Source organism: Scyliorhinus canicula, chromosome 1 (assembly GCF_902713615.1).
Source record: "Scyliorhinus canicula chromosome 1, sScyCan1.1, whole genome shotgun sequence".
In the NCBI taxonomy this organism is placed as follows: Eukaryota; Metazoa; Chordata; class Chondrichthyes; order Carcharhiniformes; family Scyliorhinidae; genus Scyliorhinus; species Scyliorhinus canicula.
The window spans coordinates 99,173,829-99,199,242 of NC_052146.1; the positions used below are offsets into that span (position 1 = coordinate 99,173,829).

The 25,414-nt window shown below is 47.9% G+C and overlaps 1 protein-coding gene across 12 annotated transcripts in view; it reads left to right on the forward strand.

Annotated features, from left to right (window-relative positions):
- Positions 1 to 25,414, forward strand: part of LOC119965418 (protein 4.1-like) — a 231,982-nt gene that overhangs the window by 108,561 nt on the left and 98,007 nt on the right. For all 12 annotated transcript variants that reach the window (XM_038796202.1, XM_038796194.1, XM_038796254.1 and 9 more), the window contains exons 8-9: positions 11 to 98; positions 7,164 to 7,316. In XM_038796202.1, the coding sequence (XP_038652130.1) occupies positions 11 to 98; positions 7,164 to 7,316 (241 nt within the window). The remainder of the gene's footprint in view (positions 1 to 10; positions 99 to 7,163; positions 7,317 to 25,414) is intronic.

Consider the following 25,414-nt stretch of genomic DNA (forward strand, 5'->3'; position numbering starts at 1 on the left):
TTCTTCCTAGGGCTATGACTCCAGCACAAGCAGATCTGCAATTCTTGGAGAATGCGAAGAAACTTTCAATGTATGGTGTGGACTTTCATCCAGCTAAGGTACAAAGTTTATTCCTTTTTAATTCTTCAACCAAACAATTACACCCATTTTTGCAGAAAACACTTTACCTGTCAAAAACTGGGATAAAATGTACTTGGCCCTTTGATTCCAAGAATCAAAAACAGAAAATACTGGAAAAACTTAGAAGGTCTGACAGCATCTGTGGAGGGAGAAATAAAGTTAATGTTTCGAGTCCATATTACTCAGAGCTAAAGAGAAGGAGAAATGTGATGGCTGTCGTATTGTGTAAGGGGAGGGGTGCAGCTGCTAGAACAGAGTAGAAGGTCCGTGATAGGTGGGAACTAGGAGAGATTGCAACAAAGATTTGCAGGTCACGAGACAGAGCAAGTGTTAATGACCGTGTGAAAGGCTATAGAAGGTGCTAGTAGTGGTAAAAAGATAAGGGGTGGGATTCTCCATTGGCTGACGCCCAAATCAAGAAACGTGATTGGGCGTAGAATAGGTTTTGATGCCAAAACCATGGCAGACGCCAATTTAATGCCAAATCACAATTCTCTGTCACCTCAACAGCGGCGTCAATGCATTCCGGAACGCACGTAGAGTAAAGGCCGTTTGCATATCTTTAGCGGACCCGACCCGGTATTCTTCAGGTCCTCCGCGATTCTCCGCCTCCTAGGGAGGCTGCAGCCAGGCGCTGATCCAAACAAACGTGGACCAGGCGGAATAGCATCCGGGGGAGTCTCCCGGGCCACTGGAGACCCCAGGTAGTCAGAGTAAATGGAGGATGGCTTCCTAGCCCTCCCCCTGGAACGTGAACAACATGGCACTGCCCAAGGTGCCCAGATGGCACTGGCAAGAGCTCTGCCTGAGTGCCAGGGTGGCCATGCAAGGGTGCCAGGGGTGAGGGAGGCAATGCCCATATAATTAGGGTGGAGGGGGGATTTGAAGGGTGGGAGTGCAGGGCAGGTAAGATGGGGCCATGCAAGGCTGCCTGAGTGCCAGGTTGGCAGTGCCAAGGGTGAGGGGGCCATGCCCATAAAATTAGGGTGGAGGGGAGGTTTGAAGGGTGGGGGATTGCAGGGCAGGTTGGGTGTGTGATGGGTGGGGGTTCTAGAAGAAAGGGGGCTTGAGGGGTCTTGAAGAGGGGGGACCTCCAGGGTCCCCATAGCAAGGTGTCCTCACTTTGGGGGGGGGGGGGCAGATAACATTGCCCATGGGTGGGCGTTGACATTGCCCATGGGTGGTGGGTATGGGGGACCCACAAGTTCACTTAGAGATCGGGCCACCCTTTCAAAATGGTAACCCCTCTGAGTTCAGCTCCTCTGTGCTAAAATAAATTCTTAGCGTGGGCTAAGCCAGTGAGAAACTCCCCAGGGCGGCATAGTAGCACAGTGGTTAGCACTGTTGCTTCACAGTGCCAGTGTCCCAGGTCCGATTCCCGGCTGGCTCACTGTCTGTATGGAATCTGCACGTTCTCCCTGTTTCTGCATGGGTTTCCTCCCACAAGTCCCGAAAGTCGCGCTTGTTGGGTGAATTGGACATTCTGAATTCTTTCCCTCTTTGTACCCGGACAGGCACATATGTCAACTAGGGGCTTTTCACAGTAACTTCATTGTAGTGGTAATGTAAGCCTACTTGTGACAATAATAAAGATTATAATAAAACGTGACTAAGTGTCATGAAGAGCGGTGGGGAACTGTTTGGTTGAGCCAGTGGGAAAATCCTTGAAAAACCCACCACAAATTAACTTTGAAATTCTTTGGGAGAATCGTGGCCCACTGTTTCACTCCTTTTTAAAAAAAAAACCTAGTGGATTCTGGTTTCTGTGATTTATAGTTGCAAACATCTATCTACTCCCAAGTGTTTAAAAGATTATATAACAAGATCAAATCAGTAAGACATTTTCTTCTAAATGTGTTTATGTTTTAGAGAAATTGGATTTTGTTTAAGGAGCTTACTTGAAGTAGAGCCACATTTTGATCACGTCAGAGGTGCTGTGCTACTCAAGATTTATTAATCCAGCAGATGATTTTTATTTTTTTAGATTCATTTGTGGGATGTGGGCATTGCTAACTAGGCCAGCAATATTGCCCATCCTATAGTCCCCTTGAGAAAGTGGTGATGAGCTGCCTTCTTGAACTGCTGCAATCCATGTGGTGTAGGTACTGTGCTGTTAGGGAGGGAATTGATATTGATTTTTCTACATAGGACTCCTGGCCCTTTAATCTTCCTATTTGAAATTGTTGCATGGACGGAAGGACTGTGTGTGGTGTGTCTGTCTGTGTGTGGTGTGTCTGTGTGTGGTGTGGCGTGGCCTTGCTAGCCTGTTGTGCATTTTCTCCCTTTGCCTCATTATTGGTTGCAGAGCATTCTGCTCCCCTACTCATTAGAATTCCCTCCCTAAATCCTCCCACCCCTCATTTTTCTTGCAAAAATCTCACATCCTGGGGGCGATGCTCCGCTCTGCGGACCAAGTGCCCGCGCCGGTGATCACAGGGCCCCGGCACGACCTATTCTGGCCCCCACAGGGGGCCAGCACGGCGCTGGAGCAGTTCACGCCACTCGTGTCCTTACATGGCACAAATGGGCGCCGTGCCATCCCGCGCATGCGTAGTTGGGGCAGCTCAATCCTGCGCTTGTGCAGTTGGGTCACGCCATCCTGCGCATGAGTGGGGAACTTCTTATGCGCGCCCCGCCACCGACTCAATAGGGTGTGTGTGTTCAGGGGCCAGCCGCGGCAGAATGTAGGCCCGGGGGGGGGGAAGAGGCCAACCAGCCGATCAGTGGGCCCTGATCGCGAGGCAGACCCCTTTGGACCCCCCCCCACAGGCCGCCCGCGAGCGTTCCCCTGTCGTGTCGGAGCAGCCGCTCGGCCCATTCGACCCGATTCGTGCGGCGCTGGTTTCGAGAGGGTGGGAGAATCGCGGGGCGGCATGGCGCAATTCGCGCAGTGTCCCGGTAATTCTCCCACCCGGGGGGGGGGGGGGGGGGGGGGGAAATACCGCCCCCTAAGCTTTCAATTGAACCTCTTAATCGCTTCCTCCATTGATTCAGTTCTATTTTTGGAATACCTTGTAATATTTTATGCATTTTCTGGTTGGGATTAATGAATGCTGAAATGACTTCACATTTCTGTTGCTGGTGTTGCAGCATGATTTTTCAGTGCTTCAGGTGATTTACGGTCCCTTTTACTGTCATAGGAGGCTTTTATCCATTAAATCACAGTGACATTCATTTATAAGTGCACTGTTTTTCCATATTGGAAATAAGTAACGTGCAGTATTTTTGTTGCATAGTATAATTAAAAGGAAGTGAAAGCACTCAAGTCAGAACAAGATGAATGTGGCAAAGGTCAGTCATAAAATGATTTTATGTCTTCTGGGAAATTTGTCTAATGGATGCTAATTGACTATATTTGAGAGAAAGTTGTGTTTCACAACTGAAATTTCTACATTGTCTCGCTTAGTTTGTTACTCTACAAATTTCCCAACTCTTTTAAAATGGGTTTACTCCCACTCCAAATTAGAAGTACAGCTCTCTATTTTCAATGTCCTTTTCAATATTGTCCTCTCTTCTTTCTTTCCCATCGCCCTCATCATCAGGGTGCTTTGAGGTATTTGTCTGATCACCAGACCATAATGTTTATATGTATAAAGCACCTTTAATGTAATGAAATGTCCCAAGGAACTTATTTTCTTTGATAGCAATGATGTATGACACTGAACTACATAGGAGATATTAGATGATCAGATGATCTAAAGTTTGGTAAAAGAGGTAGATTTTGAGGAATGTTTGAAAGAAGGCAGGTCAGGTAGAAGGGCAAGAGAGTTAGAGGGTGGCTAATTCAGAGATTGAGACTGAGACAACCGAAGACAAGTCCACTATTGGTGGAACAGTTACAGGATTGCAGATATCTTGGAATGTTACCGGGCTGGAGGAGACTTACAGGAATTATAGGAATAGGGAAGGGCGAGACCATGAGGGAATTTGAAAACAGGAATGAGAATTTCAAAATCAAGCTGTTCGCTTGACTGGAGCCAGTGTTGGATGATTGGAGAATGGGACTTGCTGCACATTAAGAGACAGGCAGCAGAGTTTTGGATGACTTCATGTTTACACAGGATAGAATGTGGGAGACCAGTCAGGAGTGCATTGGAATAGTCAAGTCTGGAGGTAACAAGGGAATGAACGATGAGCAGATGAGCTGAAGTAGGTGAAGTCAGTTGATTTTACAGGGGTGGAACAATGTGGCTTTAGTGATAACACAAGTATGAGGTTTGAAACGCTTTGCGGGGTTAAATGCGACAGCAAGGTTGTAAACTGACTGGCTTAATCTTGCACTGTTGCCAGAGAGAGGGATGGAGTTGGTAGCCAGGGGATTGAGTTTGGAGTAAGAACCAAAAACAATGGCTTCAGCCTTTGCATTTAATTGGAGGAAATTGCTCATCCAGTGCTGGATGTCATGTAACTTGCCAACTGTGGAAGAGTCATGAGAAATGGTGGTAGGCTACAGCTGTGTATTGACAGCATGCATGTGAAAACTAACACTGTTCTTTTGGAGGATTTGCCAAGGGGCAGCATGTAGATGAGAAGTAGGAGGGGGGTAAAGATAGATCCTTGGGAAACGCCAGAAATAATGGTGTGGAAGTAGGAAGAGAAACCATTGCAAGTGATGGATGGGTAAGAATTGAATCATGTGAGAGCAGTCACACCCAGTGGATGACAGTGGAAAGGCATTGGCAGAGGATGGTGTAATCAACTGTCTCAAAGGCTGCTGACCGGTTGAGGAGAAAGAAGGAAAGTTTACACTTGTCACAGTGGTTTAGGATGTCAGCTGTGACTTTGATGAGAGCTGCTTTGGTGGTGTGGCAGGGGAAAAGATCTGATTGGAGAGATTCAAACATGGAGTTAATAATTAGCTTCAATCAGTGAGGATGTTTAATCGGTTATTTGTATCACTGGTAGATATTCAAATCAACTAAGCTCCGTTAACTGAGGGACATTTAAATAGCTTAATTGTTCAGGTCATTGAGTTGAGTTGGTTGGAAAGGTACATTGGACAAGCTAGTTCCTGCAATTATAGAACCACTATAAGAAGATAAAAGGACATATCTATCAGTTAATAAGCTATTAATGTATTATTTAGCTGCTCTTCTTGTGCCCTGTAAGTTCTCTTGGTTCCAAATTTGATTTGATAATCTGGTGATCTGCAGTATAGAAAATCTTGGGGAGGCACACGATAGATCCAGTTGCTCAAGTAATTAACAAATATAAGGCTGATTTGTATTTTGTATGCAGAGAAATATATGTACAAATCTGTGAATTGAGTAGTAGCTCCATGTTATGTTTCATTGTTTCTAATGTGAATTTGTGAATTGGTTTTGAATTTAAAATCAAAATATATAAAATGCAAATCATAAACTACTTTTGGGTGATATGATATTAGTCACAGGATGTACGGTATGTGTGCTCTTTGATTAGGCAGGTCCTTGGTTTATTGTATGGCGATGCTTCAGTCTAAGCATCAGTTTGCCAATGGTAGCACAGCACTTCACAGCATGATTTCAAACATAATTTGACACCAAGCCATGTAAAGGATATTAGGATGGATGACCAAATGCTTGGTAAAAGAGAGGTTTTACAGTGCATCTCAAAGGATGTGAGAGAGACGGAGGTTTAGGGAAAGAATTCCATAACCTGGGGCAGCGAGCGTTGAAGCTGGCAATGGTGGACCAATTAAAATCAAAGATGCACAAGGGAATTGAGGAGTACAGAGATCTCCCAAGGCTTGTCGGAGGTTAGAGAGATGGACGAGGTTCTGGAGAGATCTGAAAACAAGGATGAGAATTTTGAGGTGTTGCTGCAATGAAAACCAGTGTAGGTCAGAGAACACATGGTTGATGGGAAAACAGGTCTTGTGAACATTGAGGCAGTTGAGGTTTGGATGAGCTCAGGTTTATGTAGGGTGGAAGATGGGCGACCAACTAGGGTAGCATTGAAATAAACAAGTCGAGAGGCAGGGGCAGAGCCTGATGCTGCTGCAGATGTAGGAATAGGCAACTTTTTTGATGGAGCAGTAATGTAGTCAGAAACTCACCTTGGAATTAAACACAATATCAATCAAGTTTGCCAGGGCCATGGGTGGAGCCACTGACTAGATAATGGAGTTTGTGGTTGGGGCCTAAGGTGATGGCTTTGGTCTTTCAAATATTTTGTTGAGATTTCTGTTTACCGGGTGCTGGATGTTGGACAGTTTTAGGATATAGAACACTAGGATAAAGGCCTATTACATATCTGTTACTAACCCTATGGAAGCAATTTGAGATGTTGAATGAGGTATCTTGCAAGATTCATATTGGCAGAACACGAAAGCCTAGTTGATGTGAATGATCTTTTCCCTGACCTTTGGCACCGATACACTGTCTAATGACACTGGCTAAAGTGCAGTCTTGAGATAGAAATTTAGTTGAGAAAATAATTCTCAGGTTAGAAACATGATGTGGAGTTACTGCTCAAGTCACATCAAATTTGCTATAAATGTAATTTTCTGTATACAAAATACACAAATTTTCAAAGATCGTGGCTGGAATATGGCGACTAGGGGCTTTTCACAGTAACTTCAGTGCAGTGTTAATGTAAGCCTAATTGTGACAATAAAGATTATTATTATTAATAAACAATTTTACCACCCGTTACAAATAGAAGTCTGAGTATCTATTTTACATCATGGTATTGTTTACATTATTAAATACTCTGTCTTTGGCGTAACTTTTGTTGGCAATCCATTGAGTGCTGAGGTATTACTATACATTTTTATATTGTGAATTAATTAGAAGAGGCTTATAATATCTTTTAAAAGTGTGAAAAAATGAAACTGTTACTCTTGTACCTATTGTACAAGTGTTACCAACCAAGTTAGTCAGAAAATGGGCTGCCAAGTTTCTTAAATGTGAAACTACGGCTTTTGCATCTTTTGAGCAGCATAAATACACAAATGGTTTGCCTTGGTGGTATTTTGTAGTGTAAACAAACTAGAGATTTCCTCCTGACAGGACACGTGTAGTTTGTGGTTTTCATTAATCTTTAATTGTCCTTGTGTTTAGGACTTGGAAGGAGTGGACATCATGCTTGGGGTATGTTCAGGTGGCCTTCTTGTATACAAAGACAGGCTCAGAATAAATCGCTTTGCCTGGCCTAAAGTTCTCAAGATTTCATACAAGCGCAGCAGCTTCTTTATTAAAATTCGTCCAGGAGAGGTACGTATGTCCTGAAGTTAAGCAGGTTTGGTAGGGGACGTTATTCATGCCTTCTAACTTTAAATGTTTGTTTTTATGAGTTGAAGCAGCGGTGGAATTGAACAGTGTCACAGAGGTGAAAATAGATGGAGGGGATGGTGCAATCTTGTGGTCAAAGCTCATAACTGGGCTGAATTTGACACCAAGGCTCCAAACACTCTGGTTCAGCCACAGACAATTGGCCAAAAGCTTTGGTCTTCCTAATATTTAGTTGGATACTCAATGCAAATATTCAAACTATAACTATTTACGAATTAAGGGATAACTCTACTGGTTAGAGTCATGCCTAGCACAAAGGAAGGTTGTTGTGGATGTTGGAAATCAATCATCTCAGTCCCAGGGTATCACTACTGGAGTCCAACTTTCTTTAGTTATTTCATGAATGACCTTCTCTCCATCATAAAGTCAGAATTGGAAATATTTGTGAATGATTGCATGATGTTCACCATTCACAATTCATCAGGTATTGAAGCACTCCATGCCCACATGCAGCAAGACCTGGAAAAGTGACATGTAACATTCATGCCACACAAGTGCCGGGCAATGACCGCTCGGGCTGACAAGTGGCATGTAACATTCATGCCACACAAGTGCTGGGCAATGGCCATCTCCAACAAGAGAGTACCTAAACATTTCTTCTTGACGTTCAATGGTATTACCATCACTGAATCCACATCAGCATCCTGGGGGGTTACATTAACCAGAAACTGAACAGAATTAACCATATAGATACAGTACCTACAAGAGCAGGCCAGACACTGGAATTCTGCGGCATGCAATTCACCTCCTGTTCCTGACTGCCTGTCCACAAAGCACAAGTCTGGAATGTGATCGAATACTCTCCAATTGCCTGGGTGAGTGGAGCTCCAACACTCATGAAGCTCAACATCATCCAGGACAATGCAGCCCATTTGTTTGGCACTCCTTCCACAGACAATCACACCCTCCACCACTGACCAACAGTGGCAGCACCTACAAGATTTTTTGTTTTAATTCATTTATGGGATGCGACCAACGACGACTAGGCCATCATTTATTGCCCACCTCTAGTTGCCCTTGAGAAGGTGCACTGCAGAAACTCACCAATGCTTCTTTAACAGCATCTTCCAAATCTGCAACCTCTATTATCTAGTAGAACAAGGGTTGCAGTCACATAGGAACACCCAAAACTGGAGGTTTCCTTCCCAAATCACTCAACATTCTGAGTTGGCAATATATCGCTGTTCCTTCATTGTCGCTGTGTCATAAATCCTGGAATTCCCTGACAGCACAGTGGGTGTACCTACACCACATGGACTGCGGAGGTTCAAGAAGGCAGCCCACCACCACCTGCTCAAGGATAATTCTGGATGAGCAACAAATACTGTCCGAGCCAGTGAGACCCACATCCCCATGAACAAATAAAAATAAAAATGAGCATTAATTCTGGAAAATGTGAAAAACTGAATAACATGGACAAAAAAAGAAGTGTCAGTGCTACTCAGTAACTTTGTAACTATCCATTGCTGGTTGAGGTTCTTATCCAATCAAACTAACTGCAAGTAACACGAGCACTGAAACAATTAATTCCTTCTTTCAAATATATGTTTGCATTTTCCGAAAAGTGTTTCACCTCCGGGTGTCCCAGAAGTGTTCACCAGACAAATAAGTACTTTGCAATTATGGTCACTGTTTTGATGTATGGAAAATCAATAGAAAGCCTCCACACAGCAAGCTTCCACATTTCTGAAACACATAACCAGATAAACTGTTCTAGTGATCTTGTCATGATGTTTAGCCTTGTCTTGTGCACCTCTTTGATGACTTCATTTTTCAGAAACCACTATCCCAAAGAATGTGTTTTGTATCGCTCATTCCACATTTTGCTATCTGTATTCTGTTTTTGATGTATTTGAAATCTATCATGTGGCATGAGACTGAGCAAGTGACACCATCTATTCTTGGGTGGTGGTAAAAAGAACAGAATACAAGTTTTGAAGGTTTTAGAAAATAGATATGTGGCACCATCTACTGGTAGAAAGAATAAATTGCAATTGTCAGGGTCTCAATAAAGATTACTACTTGATTTTTTCTATATTTTCCACATTATTCCCTCCTTGTGAAAACAATATTTTATACTGGTGCTGACTGTCTTTTAATCCTTCCTTTCTCAGATGATCCTTGTTATGTGCCAGATTGTGGGCTATTTACCTATGATATACAGGCACGCTTCATGCTGTATTTGGTTGATGTCCAGCAAAAGAGGACAGATAGCAAAGAAGAGTGATAGCTTTGGCCATATAATTTTATTTTTGTGCTCTTTGCAATCTCCAACTCTACCAATACTACATTGGCATGTTGAGGCCAATTGTTTTGGTTTGATTGCTGACTTTTCTGAGATCTACCTGGCTATTGAATCTGCAATCACATAGCTCCGTACCACAACTACAAACAATACTGGATTTGAAATAGAAACAGAAACTGCAAGAAATACTGAGCAGGTCTGGAGAGGGAAACAGAATTAATGTTACAGATCTATGGCATAGACTTGAAATGTTAACTCTCTCTCTCCACAAATCTGCTGAGTATTTCCAGCATTTTCTGTTTTTATTTGGTTCAATGCTACATCGTGCAGTGCATCTAGAGGCAAAACTTTTAACATTTGCACTCTATTCTTGGATGTTACTTGGATAACATTGTTTAAATAATTGCTTTAGTCTCAATCTTGTTGTGTTTTGCCTTCTGCACACAAGGCACTGTTAGCAGGAATGGGATCAGATGCTACGGTAGACAACTTTTTGACACCGTTAGATAATTTTTTAGGATGTAGGAGTCAGAGTAGGAATGATGAGTATGTATTCCAAGTGGCAGGATAGTGATGTTCCTCGGATCTGCTCTGGCAGTTCAGCCTCCAGCAGATGAAAGTTGGAAAGTGGCATTAGATTGTGATTGTCCAAAACTGTAGCAGTTGGAGTACACCTTGGATGTTTTTGGTCATCCACTTTGGCCCTAAAATAGATAGATTAAGGCATGTTCTAAATGTTGAGAAGCTAGGAACTGTGGAGGAGCAAAGAAATTTATTGACCCGTATACAGAATTCACTAAAAGCTTGTGAACAGGCATAAAAAGACTAATAAATTAATGATCTTCACCTCAAGGGGCCTGGATATCAAGAGGTGGAAGTTTACACAGTTGTACAAAGCTGTGGTTATCTGTGTTGCATTCTGGTCACTATACTTGCGGAAGGATATGTTGACCTTTGTAAGTGTGCAGTGCAATTTTCAATTTGGGAATCCCTGGATTAAATTATGAGATCAGATTGCATAGACTGGGTGTTTATTTCCTGGAGCAGAGAAGGTTAAATTGGTCATCTAATGAAAGTGTTTCTCAAGTGAATAAATAATTTGATAGCTTCTCCCTATCAATACTATTTCCTCAGAAGGGAATCCAAAACAAAAAGACATAACCTTAAAATTGGAGCAAGGTGAATCAGGAGTGCCATCAGGAAGTACTTCTTCCCTTAGACGTTTAATAGCATTACCATCAAAACCCTTGGACAGCCATATATGTTCTAGACCATGATGAATAACTTGCCTCCTGACTCAAGTTTAGCCACCATACAGAGGGCACAAGTCTGGGCGTGATGGTAAACTCTCCACACACCTGAATGAGTGCAGTTTCAACAACACTCGTTAAGCTTGACACCATCGAGAACAAAGCTCCCGCTTGATTGGCGGCCATCTGCCACTTTGAACATTCACTCCTTCTGCAATCTGCTTACAATCATGCAGTCAGCACACACGACACCAATCATAGTCATACAGTACAGAAGAGGCCCTTCTGCCCATCACGTCTGCACCGACAAAGCTACACTAAATCTATACTAACCACTTCCCAGAACTTGGCCCATAGACTTGAATGTTATGACATGTCGAGTACTTACCCAGGTACTTTTTAAAGGTTGAGGTTTCCCGCCTCTACTACCCTCCCAGGCAGTGTATCCTGGACTCCTGCCACCCTCCGGGTGAAAAGAATTTTCCTCAAATCCCCTCTAAACCTCCTGCCCGTCACCTTAAAATTATGGTCCTCGTTATTGACTCTTCAGCTATGGGGAAGAACTACTTCCTATCCACCCTGCCCATAACCCTCATTATTTTATACACCTCAATCAGGTCCCACCTCAGCCTTCTCTGCTCTAAAGAAAACAACACAAGCATATCGAGCACCTCTCCTTGGCTCAAATGCTCCATCCCAGGCAACATCCTAGTGAATCTCCGCTGCCCCCTCTCCAGTGCAACCACATCCTTCCTACAGTGAGGTGACCAGAACTGTACACAGTACTCCAGCTGTGGTCTAACCAAAGTTTTGTACAAGTCCAACATGACCTCCCTGCTCTCATAAACTATGCCTCGACTGATAAAGGCAAGTGCCCTGTATGCCTCCTTAACTACCCTATTAACCTGTCCTGCCATCTCCAGGGATCTGTGAACAAGCACTACAAGATCCCTAGTGTCCTACCATTCATTCCCTTGAATTGTTCCTACTTCCAAAGTGCATCACCTTGCACTTTTCCATCTGCCTCTGATCTGCCCATCTGACCAACCCACCTATATCTTCCTGTAACCCAAGACCTACTTCCTCACTATTAACCACCCTACAAATCTTCAAGTCAACCATAAACTTACTTATCATCCCCCATTGGACTTCGGCCTCCAGTTACACAAACAACCTTGTGCACCAACCACCCTCTGGCTCTACTACAAAGCGCGTCTTGGATCCAACTTGCCAAGTTACCCTGGACCCCATGTGCCTTAACCTTCTTTATCAGTGTCCCATGTGGAACCTCATCACAGGCTTTGCTGAAATCCATATAAACTACATCATCTGCGCGACCCTCATCTATACACCCATTTAAGGGGCAGCACGGTGGCGCAGTGGCTTAGCCCTGTTGCCTCACGGCGCCGAGGTCTCAAGTTCGATCCAGGCTCTGTGTCACTGTCCGTGTGGAGTTTGCCCATTCTCTCCGTGTTTTCGTGGCTTTCGTCCCCACAACCCAAAGATGTGCAGGCTAGGTGGATTGGTCACGCTAAATTGTCCCTTAATTGGAAAGAATGAATTGGGTACTCTAAATTTATATTTTAAAAAATCTAGACACCCATTTGGCAGCATGATGGCACAGTGGTTCGCACTGCTGCCTCACGGCACTCAGCTCCCACGTTCGATCCCGGCCGTGGGTTACTGTCAGTGTGGAATTTTTATAGAAAATGTTTTATTGAAGCATTTGTAATTTTCACAGTTTAACACATTAACACTTCTTAAATTGCACGGGTCGACACCTAGATTATCATAGAATTTACAGTGCAGAAGGAGGCCACTCAGCCCATCGAGTCTGCACCGGCTCTTGGAAAGAGCACCCTACCTGAGGTCAACACCTCCACCCTATCCCCATAACCCAGTAACCCCACCCAACACTAAGGGCAATTTTGGAAACTAAGGGCAATTTATCACGGCCAATCCACCTAACCTGCACATCTTTGGACTGTGGGAGGAAACCGGAGCACCCGGAGGAAACCCACGCGCACATGGGGAGAACGTGCAGACTCCGCACATACAGTAACCAAAGCCGGAATCGAACCTGGGACCCTGGAGCTGTGAAGCAATTGTGCTAACCACAATGCTACCGTGCTGCCCATGAAAAGAAAGAAAAAAACAACCTACAGGTCCGTGGGGAGTTTGCACATTCTCCCCATGTTTGCGTGGGTTTTGCCCCCACAACCCAAAGATGTGCAGGGTAGGTGGATTGGCGATGCTAAATTGCCCCTTAACTGGAAAAAATGAATTGGATACTCTAAATTTATATTAACAAAAATCTCTACACCCATTCACTTCCTCAAAAAAGACAATCTTTATTATAAATTATAACCTTTATTATTGTCGCATGTAGGCTTACATTAACACTGCAATGAAGTTACTGTGAAAATCCCCTAGTCGCCACACTCTAGCGCCTGTTCGGGTATACTGAGGGAGAATTCAGAATGTCCAAACCACCTAACTGCACATCTTTTGGGACTTGTGGGAGGAAACCAGAACGCCCGAAGGAAACCCACGCAGACACGGGGAGAATGTGCCGACTCCGCACAGGCAGTGACCCAAGCCGGGAATCGAACCTGGGACCGTGGTGCTCTGAAGCAACAGTGCTAACCACTGTGCTCCCGTGCCAAATCAAATTCGTTAGGCATGACCTACTTCTGACAAAGCCATACAGACCTGATTAAATCTTGCCTTCAAAGTGGTGATTAACACTCTCCTTCAGAATTTTCTCCAATAGTTTCCCTACCACTGATGTGAGTGAGATTCACTGGTCTGTAATACACTGATTTGTCTCTACTACCCTCTTGAAAAGTGGAACCACATTAGCTGCCCTCCAATCCTCTGGCATCTCCCTCGTGGCCAGAGAGGAAATAGAAATTCGGGTCAGAGCCCCTGTACTCTCCTCCCGTGCCTCCCACAGCAGCTTGGGACAAAACCTATCAGGATCTGCGGAGTTGTCCACTTGTAAGCCGGCCAAAACCTCCATTACATCCCTCATTCTGTATGTCAAACTGCTCAGAACCTCACTGTCATTCTCCCTGAATTCTGCGCCTACATCCTCCTCTTTGAGTGGAGAGAGATGCAAAGTACTCCTTTAATACCCTGCCAATGTAATCTGGCTGGATGAACAGATTCGCCCCTAATGGGCCCTGCTCTTTCCCTAATTATCCTCTTTCCCTTAATATACTTATTAAATATCTTCGGATTCTCCCTAATCTTACCTGCCAGTACTTTTTCATGCACCCTCTTTCCTCACCTAATTGCCTTCTTAAACTCCCCCCTGCAGTTTCTAAACTCCACTCAGGCCTTCACTGATTTGCTCCCTTTCTACTTGCTCAAAGCCTCTCTTTCTTACTAAGTGCTGAATATGACTTGGCATCCAGGGTTTTCTGGGCTTGTTGCTCCTACATTTCACCCTAAAGGGAACATGTTGAGCCTGTACTCTTCCCATTTCCTTTTGAGTGCCCTCCTACTGCTCTGCTGTAGATTTTCCCACAAGAAGCTGTTCCCAGTCTACTTTGGCCAGATCCTGCCTTATTTTAATAAAATCTGCCTTCCCCAATCCAAAATCATTTTTTGCAAACCATCTTTTCCCTTTTCCATAACAAACTTAAATTGTACTGTGTTCTTGTCGCTATCACTAAAATGCTCCCCCACTGCCACCTTAAACCTGCCTGGCTTCGTTACCCAGAATTAGATCCAGCACTGCACCGTTCCTTGTTGGGCCTTCTGCATATTGACATGAAAAGCTCTCCTGAATACATTTCAAGAAATCCGCCCTCTCTAAACCCTTTACGCTATGACTATCCCAATTAATGTTGGAGAAATTGAAATACCCTAATGTAGTTATCCTATTATTATTTTTACACACCTCGGTCTACATATCTGCTCCTCTATTGCTCACTGACTATTTGGGGGCCTATAATACGCTCCCGGCAATGTGACAGCCCCTTTTTTATTCCGAAGATCTCTCCACAAAGCCTAATTTGAAGACCCTTGAAAGCCATTGTCCCTCCTTACTGCAGTAACTGACTCCTTAATTAATAATGCAACACCACCTCCTTTTACACCCTCCCTATCTAGCCTGAAACTCCTATACCCTGGAATGTTGAGTTGCGTGTCCTGCCCTCCCTCAACCATGTCTCTGTGATGGCAACAATATCACAATTCCATGTGTGAATCCACGGCCTTAACTCATCAGTCTTACCTATAATACTCCTAGCATTAAAGTAGACACCATCCAGCCTCTCGGTACTCCCTTGGAACCTAACATGGTTGAACACTCTCTGTCATAGTTCCTTTACTACAGTATGCTCTGACCCTATTGTACTATCACTCTGTGTACCATCCACCTGCGGAGCTAGTTTAAAATACTCTAAAATTGCACTAGCAAAGGTGTTGGTCCATTCTGGTTCAGGTGCAGACTTGTACATGTCTCATCTTGCCCAGAAACGGTCTGTGATCCAGGAATATAAAACCGTGACCAAATCTTGAGCCACACATTCATCTTCCCTATTCTCCTATATCTGTACTTGCATTGCACATGACACCGGTAGTAATCCAGAGATTACAACCTTTGAGGTCCTGCTTTTTAATCTGCTGCCTAGCTCCTGAATTCTTGATGCAAGATTTCATCCTTCATTCTACCTTAACCATTGGTACAAATATGTACCACGATCTCTGACTTACCATTCTCCCCCATTCGGATGCCCTGCAGCCATTCCGTGACCTCCCTGGCCCCAGGGAGGCAACGCACCATCCTGGAGTCAAATCTGTGGCCACAGAAATGCTGCCTATTCCCTTAGCTAATGAATCCCCATCACTATTACTCCCTCTCGGGGTAGCACAGTGGCTAGATTTGCTGTCTCACAGCGGTAGGGACCAGGGTTCAATTCTGGCCTTGGGTGACTGTCCGAGTCTGCACGTTCTCCCCGTGTCGGCATGGGTTTCCCCCGGGTGCTCCGGTTTCCTCCCATGGTCCAAATGGAGGCAGTGGCGTAGTGGTATTGTCGCTGAATTAGGTATCCAGAGACTCAGCGTCATGCTCTCGGAACCCGGGTTCAAATCCCACCATGACAGTTGGTGAAATTTGAATTCAATAAAAAAAATCTGGAATTAAAAGTCTAAAGATGACCATGAAACCATTGGCGATTGCCGTAAAAACCTGTCTGGTTCACTAATGTCCTTTAGGGAAGGAAATCTGCCATCCTTACATAGTCTGGCCAACATGTGACCCCAGATCCACAGCAGTGTGGTTGACTTTTTTTTAAAAATAATTTTTATTGAAAAATTTTGCATTTACACAACAATAACGCACCTTAGTAAAATACCAAAAATAACAATAATATTAACAATCATAAACATTCGCCCCACCCCATGCACAACACAGCATTTTAACAACAACGCAAATTAACACAATATAAAGTTACAGAATAGAAACTACAATAAGGAACCCCTCCCCCCCCGGAGTTGCTGCTGCTATTGACCAAGATACCTATCTTTGCGCCAGGAAGTCCAGAAAAGGCTGCCATCGTTTATAGAGCCCTTGTATTGATCCTCTCAGGGCAAATTTGACCCTTTCCAGTTTTATAAATCCCGCATGTCACTGATCCAGGTCTCCACACTTGGGGGGCCTTGCATCCTTCCACTGTAGCAGAATCCTTCGACGAGCTACTAGGGACGCAAAGGCCAGGACACCGGCCTCTTTTGCCTCCTGCACTCCCGGCTCTACCGCAACTCCAAAAATCACGAGTCCCCACCCTGGATCTAACCACCCTCGACACCGTCCCCGCCACCCCCTTCCAGAATTCTTCCAGTGCTGGGCATGCCCAGAACATATGGGCGTGGTTCGCTGGACTCCCCGAACATCTGGTGCACCTACCCTCACACCCAAAGAACCTACTCATCCTAGTCCCGGACATGTGGGCCAGGTGCAGCACCTTAAATTGGATGAGACTAAGCCTCGCACATGAGGAGGAAGAGTTGGCCCTCTCCAAGGCATCCACCCAAGTCCCGTCCTCTATCTGCTTCCCGAGTTCCTCCTCCCATTTAGCCTTCAGCTCCTCCACTGACGACTCCTCCACCTCCTGCATTACCTTATAGATGTCAGACACCTTCCCCTCTCCGACCCACACCCCCGAAAGCACTCTGTCCATCGTCCCCTTCGAGGGCAGCAAAGGGAATCCCTCTACCTGTCGCCTAGCAAACGCCTTTACCTGCAAGTATCTAAACATGTTCCCTTGGGAAGGCCAAATTTATCTTCCAGTTCCCCCAGGCCCTCAAACCTCCTGCCAATAAACAGGTCCCTCAATTTGCTGATGCCCGCCCTTTGCCACCCCCTAAATCCCCCATCCTTGTTCCCCGGGATGAACCGATGGTTGCCATCCAGTGGAGCCTCCATCGAGCCCCCTGTTTCCCCCCTATGCCGCCTCCACTGTCCCCAAATTCTTAGGGTCGCTGCCACCACCGGGCTCGTGGTAAATCTCTTAGGGGAGAGCGGCAACGGCGCCGTTACCATGGCACCCAGGCTCGTACCTCTACATGACGCCATCTCCATTCTTTTCCACGCCGCCCCTCCCCCCTCCATCACCCATTTACGCACCATTGACACATTGGCCGCCCAATAGTACCCCAGAAGGTTGGGCAGCGCCAGCCCGCCTCTATCCCTCCCTCGCTCCAGGAACACCCTCCTCACTCTTGGAGTCCCATGCGCCCACACAAAGCTCAGAATACTGCTAGTCACTCTCCTAAAGAAGGCCCTGGGGATAAAGATGGGCAGGCACTGAAAGAGGAACAAGAACCTCGGAAGCACCATCATTTTGACGGACTGTACCCTCCCCGCCAACGATAATGGCAGCATGTCCCACCTCTTGAACTCTTCCTCCATCTGATCTACAAGTCTGGTGAAATTATGCTTGTGAAGAGTCCCCCAGTCCCTGGCCACCTGCACCCCCAGGTACCTAAAGCTCTCCCCTGCCCGCCTAAGCGGGAGCCTACCAATTCCTTCCTCCTGGTCTCCAGGGTGCACCACAAACACCTCACTCTTGCCTAAATTTAATTTATAACCTGAAAAGGTCCCAAACTCAGCTAGCAACTCCATCACCCCCGGCATCCCTCCCACCGGGTCCGCCACATACAGTAACAGGTCATCGGCATACAACGACACCCTATGTTCCTCTCCACCTCGCACCAAGCCTCTCCACCTCTCTGAATCCCTCAACGCCATCGCCAGCGGCTCGATTGCCAGTGCAAACAACAAGGGGGACAGGGGGCAACCCTGCCTGGTCCCTCGGTAAAGCCGGAAGTACTCCGACCACCTCCTATTCGTGGCCATCGCATGCCATCGGGGCCTCATATAGCAGCCTTACCCATCTAATGAACCCTTCACCAAATCCAAACCTCCCCAACACCTCCCATAAGTACCCCCACTCCACTCTATCGAAGGCCTTCTCTGCATCCAGCGCCACCACTATCTCTGCCTCCCCCTCAATCGCCGGCATCATGATGACATTCAACAATCTCCGCACATTTGTGTTCAGCTGCCTTCCCTTCACAAAACCTGTCTGGTCCTCGTGCACAACCCCTGGCACACAGTCCTCTATCCTGGTGGCCAGGATTTTTGCCAGCACCTTAGCATCCACGTTGAGGAGAGATATGGGCCTGTATGAACCACACTGCTGGGGGTCCTTGTCCCTCTTTAAAATTAACGAGATCAGCGCCCGCGACATCGTCGGGGGCAAAGTCCCCCCTTCCCACGCTTCGTTTTTTTTTAATCATCAGAAATCTCTTTGTTAAAAAACTCATCCACAGCGATACATGATTCGTCCTCCTCCAGGAACACTCTCCGAATTTTCCCACAACACACCCACCTGGCACTTTGAACCCCCACCGCTTGTCCTCCACAGCCGGGAGTCACAGATTTGCACCAAGTCCGCGTCGTTCCAGGTCTTCGGGACATTCCCCCCCTTTCTCCAGCCTGGAAACCACGCGGAATGGGACAGACAGTTCCCTCACCTACCCATGGTTCCCTGCCCCTCAACTCCTCTCCCCTCATCTACACATGGTTCCCTGCCCCTCCCCTCCTCTCTCCTCACCTACCCATGGTTCCCCGCCCCTCAACTCCTCTCCCCTCATCTACTCATGGTTCCCCGCCCCTCCCTTCTCTCCCCTCACCTACCCATGGTTCCCCGCACCTCCCCTCCCCTACCCATGGTTCCCCGCCCCTCCCCTCATCTACCCATGGTTCCCCGACCCTCAACTCCTCTCCCCTCACCTACCCATGGTTCCCCACCCCTCCCCTCCTCTCCCCATACCTAGCCATGGTTCCCCGCCACTCCCCTCCTCTCCCCTCACCTACCCATGGTTCCCCGCCACTCCCCTCCTCTCCCCTCACCTACCCATGGTTCCCTGCCCCTCCCCTCCTCTCTCCTCACCTACCCATGGTTCCCCGCCCCTCCCCTCCTCTCCCCTCACCTACCCATGGTTCCCCACCACTCCCCTCACCTACCCATGGTTCCCCGCCCCTCCCCTCCCCTCCTCTCCCCTCACCTACCCATGGTTCCTCGCCCCTCAACTCCTCTCCCATCACCTACCCATGGTTCCCCGCCCCTCCCCTCACCTACCTACGGTTCCCCGTCCCTCGTCTCCTATCCCCTCCTCTCCCCTCCCCCTCTATCCTCCCAGCCCCCCCCCCCCCCCCACCTCTCTTCCCACGCTTCGTTGAGTGTCCGCACCAGCAAGGGGCGCACTAGGTCCACAAACTTTTTATAAAATTCCACCGGGAACCCATCCGGCCCCGGTGCCTTCCCTGACTGCATCTGCCCGATCCCCTTAACTAGCTCCTCCACCTTCTCCTCCTGCACCTTCGGGAAAGAAAGCCCGTCAAGGAACCTCTCCATTCCCCTCCTCTCCCCCGTTGGCTCCCACCGGTACAGTTCCCCGTAAAAGTTCTTGAAGACCTCATTCACCTCTACCCCCTTCCGCACCACATTCCCACTCTTGTCTCTCACTCCAGCAATTTCCTTAGCCGCAACCCGCTTGCGGAGCTGATGAGCCAGCATCCTACTCGCCTTTTCACCATGTTCGTACACTGCCCCTTGTGCCTTCCTCCACTGTGCCTCCGCCTTTCTAGTGGTCAGCAAATCAAATTTAGCCTGCAGGCTGCGCCTCTCCCCCAACAGTCCCTCCTCTGGTGCCTCTGCGTACCTCCTGTCTACCTCCAGCATCTTTCCCACCAGTCTATCCCTCTCACTCCTCTTGCTCCTCTCCCTGTGTGCCCGGATGGATATCAGCTCCCCACGAATCACTGCCTTCAGGGCTTCCCAGACCATCCCCACCTGAACCTCCCCCGTATCATTCACCTCGAGGTACCCCTCAATACTTGCCCGGACCCTCCTACACACCTCCTCCTCCGCCAACAGCCCCACATCCAACCGCCACAACGGGCGCTGGTCCCGCACCTCTCCCATCTCCAACTCTATCCAATGCGGAGCATGGTCGGAGATTGCAATGGCCGAATACTCGGCCTCCTCCACTCTCGGAATCAGTCCCCTACTCACCACGAAGAAATCTATCCGAGAGTAGACCCTATGTACGTGGGAGAAGAAAGAGTACTCGCGTGCCCTCGGCCTCACAAACCTCCATGGATCCACCCCACCCATCTGGTCCATAAACCCTCTCAGTACCTTGGCCGCCGCCGCCCTCCTACCCGTCCTAGAGCTGGACCGATCCAGTGAAGGATCCAACACCGTATTGAAGTCCCCCCCCCCATGATCAGACCTCCCGCCTCCAGATCCGGGACCCGTCCCAACATACGCCTCATAAAGCCCACATCGTCCCAATTTGGGGCATGCACACTAGCCAGTACCACCTTCTCTCCTTGTAGCCTGCCCCTAACCATAACATACCTACCCCCCTTATCCGCCACCACCTCCGATGCCTCAAACAACATATTTTTCCCCACCAGAATCGCCACTCCCCGGTTCTTCACATCCAACCCAGAGTGGAAAACCTGCCCCACCCATCCCTTCCTCTGGCGGACCTGGTCCGCCACCTTCAGGTGGGTCTCCTGAAGCATTGCCACATCTGCCTTTAGCCCCTTCAGATGAGCCAGTACTCTCGACCGCTTCACCGGCCCATTCAACCCTCTCACATTCCAGGTGACCAACCAGATCAGAGGGCGTCCTGCCCCCCTCCCATGTCGACGAGCCCCAGGCCAGCACCCCCTGTCTGACCCAGTTCCCACGGCGACAACACCTCACCTCTGTCCCCCCAGCCCCCACCAGCTCCTTCTTGACCCTACCAGCAGCAACCCGGTATTCCCTTTTCCCCCCCTCCCTTCCCCCCCAGGCTAGGAACCCTCCTAGCCGCGAACCATCCTCCATTGTACTTCCGTGGGTCAGCTAACTTCTGCTGACCCCGGAAACTCCCGCCAATAACCCGACCCCTCCCAGAGTGGGATCATCCCCCAATCTATCCCTCCTCCAGGCACCGCTCCAGTGCGGGGAAGAACCCGCCTCCCCCGTCACAGTCTCCGCCCCCCAGCCCCGCAGCGCGGGAAACCAGAGGAAAGCCCGCGCTTTCGCACTGCCCCACCACACCCTTCTGACGCAGCTCCTAAATACCAGCCCCACTCCATACCCCCAACCCGACATAGAATACAACAAACCCCCCCAACCCTCCCCGCAAGATACACAACTCGAACAGTGCCCCACAGCAAAAAAAAAACATAGCAGAACACCCCCGTAAATAACCATGTCAAAATTGTAAAAGTACAAAAAACAAAGAGAACACAGCAACAGCAGAATCCAGCACTAAAATATTACAACCGACCCCACAACCCCCAACCCCTAGTTCAAGTCCAGTTTCTCCGTCCGCACAAAGGCCCACGCCTCCTCCGGGGAATCGAAATAATAATGCCGGTCCGAATAAGTTACCCACAGGCGCGCGGGCTGTAACATTCCGAACTTTATCTTTTGCCTGTAAAGCACCTCCTTCGTCCGATTTAAATCCGGACCGCCACTTAGCCACCTCCACACTCCAATCCTGGTAGATCCGTACTACCCCATTCTCCCACTTGCTGCTCTTCACCTTCTTGGCCCAGCGCAGCACACACTCCTGATCACTGAACCGGTGGAACCTCACCAGCACCGCACGCGGGGGTTCATTTTCCTTAGGCCTCTTGGCCAGTACCCTGTGCGCTTCCTCCAGCTCCAAGGGCAGATGGAAAGACCCGGCCCCCACTAGCGAGTTTAGCATCGTAGCCACGTAGTTTGTCAGGGTCCGACCCCTCCAGCCCCTCCGCAAGGCCCAAGATCCGCAGGTTTTTCCGCCTCATGCGGTGATCAAGCTCCTCGAAGCGTTCCTGCCACTTCTTGTGGAGTGCCTCGTGCCCCTCCACCTTATTCACGAGGATCACGGCCTCCTCCTCTCGTTCAGTGGCCTGTGTCTGTAACTCCTTGATGGCAGCACCCTGGGTGGTCTGAATCTCCGACAGCCTTCTGTTTGTTTCCTGCAGAGAGCTCAGCACCTCAGCTTTGAAGTCTGTGAAGCAGCGCATGAGAGCAGCTAGTTGCTCTTGGGCCCACAGCCTCCACTCCTCTGGAGCTCTGCCAGTGGCCATCTTAGATCCCTTCCCCCGTTTTTTCTGGGGAGCTGCTGCTGCTTTTTCCCCCTTTCCACTCCGAGTTCGAGTCATGAACTGCGGGGAAAGTCGTTCAGCACACCTTCCCCCACCGGGAGACGTTGAAAAATTTCCGTTTTGGGCTCTAAAAAGAACCTAAAAGTCCGTTTAAACTGGGAGCTCCCAAATGTGTGGCTTCCTACGTCATCACAGCCACCGGAAGTCCCAGTGTGGTTGACTCTTGAGTGCCCTCGGGGATCAGCCATAAATGCTGGCCTAGGTAGCAACATTCGCATCCCATGAATGAATTAAAAGAAGTTAGGTGGATTTGCCATGCTAAATTACCCCTTAGTGTCCAAAGGTGTGCAGGTTGGGTGGGGTTGCCGGGATGGGCTGGAGTCATGGACCGGGATGGGGTGCTCTTTCAGAAGGTTGGTGCAGACCTGATGGGCCGAATGACTTTCTGCATTGTAGGGGTTCTAAGATTCCGACTTCTCCCCTCCTGTCAGGTCAGGCTACTTGTGGTGCAGAAGCTCGGCTCTGACTGCACTTCCTTGAGGAACCATTGCCTTCATCAGCTTGCAAGATGGAAAACGGATTTGAGAGCAAGACTCCAGGCGACTCCTGCACTATCCACCTGTTTCTCTTGGACTGCATGGTGGTCACCGTTCTTTCCTACAGTCTTATTTCCACCTCTCTAAAGGTGCTATCCATGTGCTAAAGGCCTTCTGAATGTGCCACAGTGTTTCCAGTCAGAGCTCAAGTTTCTGCAGTTGGGAGCATTTCCTGCACATGTGATCATCTAGGATGACCTGGTAGGGTCCATGATTCCCTACATACGACAGGTCACACATTCCACTCAGCTGACCTCACCTACCATGCCTTAAACTTTAAAAAAACGATATTTTTATTGAGGATTGTTTGTAATATACAGAACAAAAATAGGCGTGGACATATATTGAAAACAAACGAAAAACAAAAAGAAATATATCAACATCGGTCGTCTTCTGTTATTTACATTGGTTATCTTTCGTTATTTACAATGGTTACAACTTCTTGTTATTCGTTTTCCAGTAGGCGTTGGATCCCTGCTCCCCTCTTTCCCCCCCCCCCCCTTACTTTCTGACCACCCTCCCCTTATGGCCTTATAGTGTGCCTTCTTCCCTAAAGACCGTAAGACATAGGAGCGGAATTAGGCCACTCGGCCCATCGAGTTTGCTCCGCCATTCAATCATGGCTGATATTTTCTCATCCCCATTCTCCTGCCTTCTCCCCATAACCCCCTGATCCTCTTATTAATCAAGAACCTATCTATCTCTGCTTAAAGACACTCAGTGATTTGGCCTCCACAGCCTTCTGCGGCAAAGAGTTCCACTTATTCACCACACTCTGGCTGAAAAAATTCTTCCTCATCTCTGTTTTAAAGGATCTTTAGTCTGTGATTGTGTCCTCTGCTTCTAGTTTTTCCTACAAGTGGAAACATCCTCTCCACGTCCACTCTATCCAAGACCCCGTCAGCTCTCATGTCCTGTTCCAGTTGGGATGGCGTGATGCCATGTATTTTGTTATTTACTGGGCATGGTTGGGCTCCATGTGCCTGTTTATTCTCTCTCTCTTTCCCCTCCTTCTCTCTCCCCCCCCCCCCCCCCCCCCCCCCCCCACCCCAATTGATATACCATGGCTTACCTGTCCCTTCCTGTGGCTTATTGGCTATTGGTTACAAAGAGGTCTTGGAACAACTGGGTGAATGGCTCCCATGTTCTGTGGAAGCCGCCTTTCGACCCCCGGATTGCAAATCTAATTATTTCCATCTGGAGAAATTCCAATAGGTCGGACAACCAGTCTGCAGCTTTGGGTGGAGCTGCTGATTGCCAGCCGAGCAGGATTCTCCGGCGGGCGATTAGGGAGGCAAAGGCAAGGGTGTTAGCCCTCTTCCGCATGAAGAGATCTGGCTGTTCTGATACCCCGAAGACCGCCACTTTTGGGCAAGGCTCTACCCTCATCCCCACCATCTTGGACATTGCTGCAAGTCTGGGGCAAGACCAGAACATGTGGGCATGGTTGGTCGGCCTCCTTCGCGTTTGACCTCTGTTAGCGTAGTTAAATGAGTCGAGTTCTTCAGACCATATAAAACTTTAACTAAACGTCTTTTAATGGCACAAGAATGCGGAAGAGCTAGAACTTGGCCGCTGTAACTGCAGCTTGGTCCAAGTCGCTCTGCGCTCACAAAGCTGTTTTACGCATCTTATAAGGTTTGGATGGTACAGACTGATTCAAAGGAATACAAAGTGATTCAAAGTATTACAATACAACCGATTATCAATACCGGCGGTTTGATTAGGTTACAGTCATTGTCCTGATTAGATAACGTGGAAACATTGTCTGACATACTTCACTTTTAGTCGTTCAGTGGACACATCTTGTCCATCTGCTTTGCAATACAAAGGAACGTCCTGTAGACAATCAGTCAGTAATGAGGTGGTGAGAGTAATGAGGGTAGCATGGTGGTTAGCACAATTGCTTCACAGCTCCAGGGTCCCAGGTTCGATTCTCAGCTTGGTTCGCTGTCTGTGCGGAGTCTGCACGTTCTCCCCGTGTGTGCGTGGGTTTCCTCCGGGTGCTCCAGTTTCCTCCCACAGTCCAAAGATGTGCAAGTTAGGTGGATTGGCCATGCTAAATTGCCCTTAGTGTCCAAAATTGCCCTTGGTGTTGGGTCGGGTTACTGGGTTATGGGTATAGGGTGGAGGTGTGGGCTTGGGTAGGGTGCTCTTTCAAAGAGCCGGTGCAGACTCGATGGGCCGAATGGCCTCCTTCTGCACTGTAAATTCTATGAGTGCCCTATTTCCCTGATACTTGTATATGGGTGGGT